General features: G+C 31.2%; 1 protein-coding gene across 13 annotated transcripts in view; it reads right to left on the bottom strand.

Annotated features, from left to right (window-relative positions):
- Nucleotides 1-293: 293 nt before the first annotated feature.
- The window catches only part of LOC123673761 (rap guanine nucleotide exchange factor 2), an 85,741-nt gene continuing 77,823 nt past the window's right edge, over nt 294-8,211 (bottom strand). For 6 of the 13 annotated variants that reach the window (XM_045608416.1, XM_045608423.1, XM_045608415.1 and 3 more), the window contains 2 exons: nt 3,956-4,096; nt 294-2,385 (listed from right to left, as the gene is read on the bottom strand). In XM_045608416.1, coding sequence (XP_045464372.1) covers nt 2,327-2,385; nt 3,956-4,096 — 200 coding nt within the window. In that variant the 3' untranslated portion in view covers nt 294-2,326. Of the gene's footprint in view, nt 2,386-3,955; nt 4,097-6,692; nt 6,931-8,211 lie in introns of those variants that run through there. The other 7 variants (XM_045608420.1, XM_045608419.1, XM_045608427.1 and 4 more) reach the window with 4 other exon arrangements.

Raw genomic sequence — 8,211 nt, 5'->3', positions numbered from 1 at the left:
TTTCAAGATGATCAAATCATCATCGTGCAAAATTTCGTGTTGATCTCCGTATCAGAATCATAATTATTCAAGTAGAATATCAAAAAGAACAACAGATTCAACCAATTGTAAAATATCGTTAAAATAGGAAATCTTAGTCTCCCTTAAAAATCCTTAGCCTACCTTGATACCCAATATTTTTGAAATCTGGCGTCGCTACTGGAACTATAAGATAATAGTAATCTGGCAGTATGTATCTTTATAATTACTGAACGGCTGAAAATGAAATACTTGGGGGTAAAAAAAGTCGGATCTATGAAATTTCACTTTATTTAACATTAACGTTCATGTCAAGAGACAATCACCATTTTTAAGATTAAAATAAATTTACATTAATTACAACAAATATGATACAACCTTAAAAATATTAATAGATATTTATAGTAACTAAATTTTCATATCAAAATTTGTTGTACAAAATCAAGTTCAAAACAAGAATGAGAAAAGTGGATATCTGGATTACTAAATTGGTTCTTTTTAATGAAAATCAGTATTCCATGTATTAAATACTTGACTTTATACAACGATATTGAGCGACTAGTCAAATCACCAAAAATAAAGAAATGAATCCACATAAATTAGGAAAAAGATTCCGCATAAAACATGAAAATCTAAATAGTAATTAATACTTATAAATCATTTATATTCAGTCTAGAGTATACAATGACATGATGAAAAATATAATTTGGTCAAAATGGAATATATTGAGCTTATAGTTTCGATACTCATAGAATTTGTTGACAAATTTAAAACTTCAATTCTTGAGACTTGTTGAAATATCAATCTCTCAAAAAGAAGGGAGTAGATATATTTGGCCTAGGAAATAGCCCCTGTTTTTTCTTTGATAAACATGAGCATTTTGATATATTTCACAATAAGATTTTATTATCACTGAAAGGCTCAAATTGTTCGGTTGACACATTTCAATTGAGAAAATTGTTGGAAGATTGAGTTTCAGAACACTCTTATCATATAAGTGAGTGGAATGATATTGACGATTTAAATATCTCTTTTATACATAGATGAATACAAGAAATACTAAGTAGAGAGGAAGAGATAATAAAATATTTGCCGTAAAATACTCTTTATATACAAAATAAATTGGAGAAAGTTCAAATATATTATATGTATATTAAAAATTTTATGAACTAAATATAAATAAAATATACTAAACAAATCTGAGAAATATGTATAAAGATTTCAACAATCAGGTACAAAAAAATAGAGACAAACAGGAATAAATGATGCCAGGTTAGACTCAAAAAAGGCTAAATTCATAAGAAATAACTGAAATTTCTTTCAACCTCTTTGCTGTAAATATTCAGTCAAAACATTTTTCATATCATTTTACAAGTAGAAGAAAATATTTATGGTACACAAACTTGAGAAGAAGTTATATAAAAAAAATCATTCACTTATTCGATTCAAACCTGGCACTTCGAAGATCATTATTAAAATCGTTGAATACTCAATGTTTGTTCCAGTACCCCTAAGTTGCACGAATTGTACATACAGAAAAAAGGACGAGTATTGAAAATAATGCGAATTTTTCGAAATCACTGGTTTTGTTACGTTCAAACGGCCGATACTTGAGTCTCTTCGTCATCTGTATTGGAAATAAACATATTTCATTAAAAAAAATTCAACGGGAATTTCAAGATGGCGGGTGCCTTTTCATCATGCAGGACCTAGGGTTCTGTTTCTGGGAGTTAATCAACATGCACGTGATATGATGCTAGGCAGACTTCCGAGTCATTGTATTTCAATCATGCTCAGTCTGATATACACTGTGTCTGAAGTAGTCTATAAACAGAAATATTACATACCGTGTCAACATGAAATAAAAACTTGAGTCGTAACAAAAAAAAACCTTTTTGAGATGAGATGATACATTTTTTTAATGTAAACCTGTTTTTTTTAATTGACATCTGGAAAAAAAATTCTGCAATTAGCACATGAAGTTATTATAGAGAATTTTCATGTTTAAACGATATGTAAAATGGGAAACTTAGGACACAGTGTATATTCGTATCGTCGAATTCAGTAAGCGTTTCAGTTCGTAGCAAAGCAACATCGAACATATCCAAGGTGTCTTTGTATATACATTTTCACAGATTCAAAAATATTTCTCGAAAATTCTGTATGTACGAGAAAATAGAGGAGAGCATGCATTTTATAGCTATGGAACGAAAAACATGTACATTCTCTGGTAGTAGTGTTAGGTAAGTACGTTCGAGCAGTCGTTAGTTGTTTAAATGTCACAAAAGAACGTCAAATGTCATACCGGTCACACCATTATTATGACGGTATCCTTGTCTATGTCATAGATGTCGTTGTCGTAGTCTCCTATATCAGAAAACAGTAGAAAATCAATGTGGTTCACAATGTCGTTTAGGATATCGGCCGATACTAGTTTGGTAGATCAAAGAGGTTTGCAAATATAATGAAGTCTTGTTTGGAAATAAATTATTCTTCAGAAGCCTTGGAAGTGCTGTTATGGAGAAATTGGAAAAATAATTTCTGGATAAATCCAGAAATGTAAAACTCTATTTATCAAATAAAAAAGAAATTATAATCAGCAAGTAATAAAAATGTTAATACCTATACGAGTATCGAAACATTATCAAGTGAATATAATTAAAAATAATCATTTCCACTTCCTAATGTTTCAACAACCATTTACAGAAAAATGGTAGGTACAAAGTGTTGAAAAACTAAAACTGAATAATTTTATCTGTTATCATTTTTATAATAATTATATATAAAAAGATAACGAAGTATTCTTCGGTATAAAATTTGCAGTTATTATGGCCGATTACTCTCAGTTAAGCAAATACAACTCTGATATGACAAAATATCACTTCCAAAGCTTTCGACACATATTTCCCATCTAGAATTGAGGGGCAGGTAATTGTGAAGGATGTGCGAATTTAAGGTATCTTTTAGAATTTTTTTTAGGTACGATACTACACAATTTTTCGTTTATATAAAATATACAAATATCAAAGGGAATTAATGACAAAATAATGGACTCAAGAACGTGAACTGAAGTGACAAAGTTCACCTAACTGGTCAGATTAAAAACAATTTTTTTTCCTGTTTATTTTACCCAGAAAATAAAGTTGATTGGCCTTCAATTACTCGAAAAGTTATTGAGCCTTTTCATAAATGTTTGGCACACTATACAGAGCTGGAAAAGGAGTTCACTTTTTTGTATTATGTAAATCAGTTTCCACTTGAAAAACCGTTAATATTATTTTATCTTTAATTATTTGTGCCTATAGAGCGTGTAATTGTGGTTACATTCTTCATCTATCATTTATGTTATTCTGTGAGTGAGATGAGAATTGAAAAAGGCAGGTGTTCAATGTTCTATAAGGATACTTATTACCCATGGTAATTGCTTTTTTGATCTTTTTGGTCGTCGATGTTGCTAGCTGGTCAGTTTATTGTAGTCTTCAAAAGCCTACCAGCAAGCAGCATCTACTTAAGATGTTAGTAAAAACAATGGCGAAACGTCAAAAAAAAAGACGTTCGAAAGGTCTGTGAAAGAAAGTACTCATTCTGACATGGTTTCATCTAGAAACCTATTTGGGAGTGTACTCAATAACTTCTCAAAGTTTTAAGGCGATCCTATGAATGACTACATTATAGTTAGAAAACCCGCATACTGAAAATTCGAAAAGATACCTCAAACTCAAACACCGTTTATGACAAATCAAGCCACCGTTACCAAAGTATCAGCCCGAGAAGGAAACGCCGAAAGCCAAAAAAAAAGGCTCGCGCGGCAAAAGAAACTAAGGATAGAGTCGAAATCAAATACACGAGATAGAGAGGTGAATCAAAATAAATAAACTACAAAAAAAATTGTTTTACAATTGAGTCCATGCTCAGGATGCCAATTGACGATACATACCCTGATCTGTGTCAGGATCGGTATGATAGTGATAGCTCTGTGTGACGCCCTCGTGCGAATGGGCCCGGCCCAGTCTTTGCAGTCGGGCCATCTGGGCGGCTACACTATAGGCCGGCGGGCCCTGTCTGCGACCTCCGGGACCTGGGTGAAAATTTTCTTTTCGTCAAATTTCAATCGATCATATTTCGCTCGATCTTTCGGGGGAAAGGCAGGAGATAATAATGATGAAATTTTCTTTTTTGGAAGAAGGGGATAAAAGGCATAATACCTGGATTTTTTGCCCATATAAAGGGTGTCCCGGGAGTAACTGTACATACTCTCATCAGGGGTAGAGTAGGATTAGGGCAGTACGGATTGATAAAAAATTAATTTCTTCGTGAATAATGGTTTTAACTTGTGTTCTTAATATATCAAATTAATTTCACGGCATTCGGACAATTTTTCAATTCTTAAAAAAGTACCTCCTCGAGCGGGACTCGAACCCGCAACCTCCTAATAACTGATCCGATGCTCAAACCACTAAGCCACTGAGGAAGCTGAAGATTCTCCGCAACGAGGAACCACCAATCCCAGAATCGAGTGTTAGTATCCCCTACGAACTATATAAATATAATTCGCAAGGGTTGAGGAATATTGAAATCGTTTAGAAAGAACGTAATATCGTCAATTTCCGCCTTTCCTCAGAAAGCTACAGGGTGACTTTTCATATTTATAGAAATAATGGTACCATCATCAGAACCAAACTTAGACAGAATTGATTGAAGCTTGGGATGTCGAATCAGAGAGATATTAATTATTTCAATATTTCAGAAAATTTTTCCAACTTTGTTCAATTTCAAAAATCCATAAAAAAGGAACGTTAGATGTGACAACTTTGAGTGATACCGCCTATTGAACCTGAATTCGAGCTATTCAATTATTTCAAATTCGAAATACAAAGTAATATTTCGAACTTTAAATGAGAAATTATGAGTCCAGTCCTGGGATATTGAAATAATAATTAACTCCCTGACTCGACCTCGGCATGTGTCAATACCATCCCAAGTTTAAATAAATCCTGCCGTAATGTTTGATTTTGATGATTTTCATATTATTTCCATTAATATGAAAACTCATCCTGTAGTTTTCTGAGGAAAGACAGAAATTTATTTTTTGTAGTCAATCCGTACTCTCCTAGTCCTACTCTACCTCTGATAAGAGTATGTACAGTTGCTCCCTGCACCATGTAGCTATAATTTTGTAAACCAATTTTTTTGAATTACGTAGAAACATTCACTACCGGAATTATAAATTACCAAGAAAAAACTCTACAAATGTTTAATTAGGTTTAATTAGATTTTCTTTGAAAAAAGAAATGATGAATAAATAAAAAAAAAAATTAAAAAAAATAATGATTATCCAGTGGCATCATTCGAACCCGGGATCATTCGTTCAGAAATACGAATAAGAATTTCGAAAACACCAACATATCCATATACCTTAAATACTGTTGGTTTTCCTATCTTAGCATACATATCTAAATAGGAGGTACAAACGAAAATGACAAGTTCCTCGGATCATTGAAAAAAGGCCTATAAATATGTGTCCTCAAACTCTTTGTTTTTGAGATACAGAGAATTGAAAGGGTGTTGAAGTTTTTTTTTCAAAGTTTTTTCTCATTGCACTTCCCCTTATCAAGATAAATTTGGCATTCCAATTTAAAGTTTTCATCATGTGATATGCTAATTTTGAATGCAAGTTTACAGGGTGATATTTTTTCTGGAGCAGTGCCTGGAACTTCTTTCTTCCAGACCTTTTTCTTGGTGTATCACTGCTGATTTAGGAATATGTGAAAAGAAATTTTGGTCTAGTAATACAATTTTTGGTTTCCTTCAGTTTGTAAGCTGTGATGAATGAATAATTATAAGTTTCGGTACTTTTTTTACCAAATCTGTACCGAAGATTAATGAAGATTTAATAAACTGGTAAAATAGTAGGACTATAAAAAACACCCTGCATCTCGAAAACAGAACGTTTGCCTTGTTTATAGGAGTTTTTGTTTCTTGAAATTATCTCATTTTCCTTTGTAGCTCCAATTTAGGAACAGTCTGTATAACGTAAATGATTGTTCTTCAAATTTCGAATGACCAGTGTATGTCCTAATTGCAGTGTGAATCGAGTTACTTCAACTTACATATCAGTTCTATGATAATGTTGAATATAATAACAAAAAAGGAAATGATAATTTAGGTTCGATGCATTCTAATCATAGAGATCCGGTTAAATTCAAAATGTGTATTTAAATATGATAAATGAAGAAGTTATATTTTATAATTTTTTCCATCACGTAAAGGCGAATATGGTAAAAACATCTTTGAAATTAAGCTCTTAAAATGATATTCTAGAGTCTACACATTTCATCATAAATAACAATTATGGATGACCGTTGAAGACTAATTATTTATTTCAATTATCATCATTTAAAGTTGTAACTACATAAAACGATCGAATTGAATTTATTTATTGTAACAATAAATTGCATTATATTGAATAAAAAAAATCACCTATATAAAATTTATAATTGACCTAAATTTGATAGAAATTTCCTGCCGTGAATTTTCATTGAAAAATTCAAGCATTTCCCATCCAGTGATTTCTTTTTTTGAAATGACTTTCGGTGTGAATGTTTCCACTAACTTTGGTTAAGAAGGTATTCGACAAGTTTCAATAACAGAACAAAATAAATTGAACAAAAAAATATGCTGAATTAATAAAAATTCTTCTTTATTTCAACAATAAAATTGATTCGTGACCAAAATATTTATTTACAAACATTCACTAAAATTTTTGAAAAAATTCTTCGGGTTTTCTTCCAAACAAAGACACTGTTCCACATAAGCGACACTTCTAAAGCACATTGTTCCGATTAATTTTGAAACGTCTTATAATGCTTTTATTGTTCCGTTTGAGAGTGTTTTGGCCTTGATCTAATCCGTCTGAAAGGGTTTTACGGAAAAGAGAGTGCATAAGATTTGGAAAAAAGTGTGTATAAAAAAGTCTAAAGATTCCTATATGTTTGTACAGTAACTATCGATTTTTGTCTCCACAAGCAACACTAGTAAGCAACTCTTTTCATTTAAATTTGATTCTAAACTGCATGCTTTATTGAAAAATAAAAATTTTTTTTTTGAAAAACCCGGATAATAATTATACATGCTCGATAATTCAGATTTTTGGAGACAATCAATCTTCTGAAATGGGATTCCAAGTTTATATTATACTCAGGTTGATTGTAATCCCGAAATAAAAACGGAATAGATTTTTTCAATTCTTTGAGTATGAAATTCCAAATAATCATTAAATTATCTATCCCTTGAAGTTAGTTTTAAAGGGCGTATCAATAAGAGTTAAGATGATTAAATTTTCTGTAATGAAGCAGTTTTATATTTAATGGAATTATGTTAGCATGAACCATAGAGTAATTAATAAACATAGAAAGAGAGAGTATACGCAATTTTTACATGTCCCCAATATGGTTAGATTACGTTGTCTGATTGTGATATATTTTCAAATGCACAATTTTACTTTATAGTTATGAATGTATATTATATTGAATGAAATATATTTATTCGAGTGACTCCCGATGATATACATATGCAAATTTTAATATTTGAATCTGATATTTTTCCTTATTGTTGAATTTATAACAAGCAGAATATTTATTATTTTCTGTATCTTCCTGCTGAAATCCAACTTTTGCTTTCCTAATGTCATCAGTTGTTTCACGTCTTTTGGAGCGCTTGATGTTTGTTTTCTGAATTTCTGATATATTTAGGTATTTATTTCAATATATTTTAAGTTAATATGAAACTTTGATTCACTATGAGACATAAGAAGTGCGTTCTTTGTGGAGAAACTCGCGAATTGAGTGAAATATCGTATCACTGATATGTTTTCATTTCGTCGCGCTTCATGTCAAATTTGATAGTTCATGTTGGGGACAAAATTTGATCACTGAAAATGAAATATGCTCCCTCTATCTATGTTCATTACTCTGAGGAATGAAACATCATGAAATTAAAAGAATGTCATTACGACGAGCTCGATTCAAATCTTACATAATACATTCTTTGGTTTTTGTAAACAAGGGATATGGAACCATAAAAGTCATCGAATAAAGTAAGTCAATCTATAATAAATTAAATGACCTGATAAATATAGAAGCGAAATCCCAGATCATACGTGATATATATGTAGTTCAGTACTGTGCAAAAATC

The sequence above is a fragment of the Harmonia axyridis genome, chromosome 2 (genome assembly GCF_914767665.1).
Source record: "Harmonia axyridis chromosome 2, icHarAxyr1.1, whole genome shotgun sequence".
Lineage (NCBI taxonomy): Eukaryota > Metazoa > Arthropoda > Insecta > Coleoptera > Coccinellidae > Harmonia > Harmonia axyridis.
This window is presented reverse-complemented; position numbering and strand designations above follow the sequence as displayed.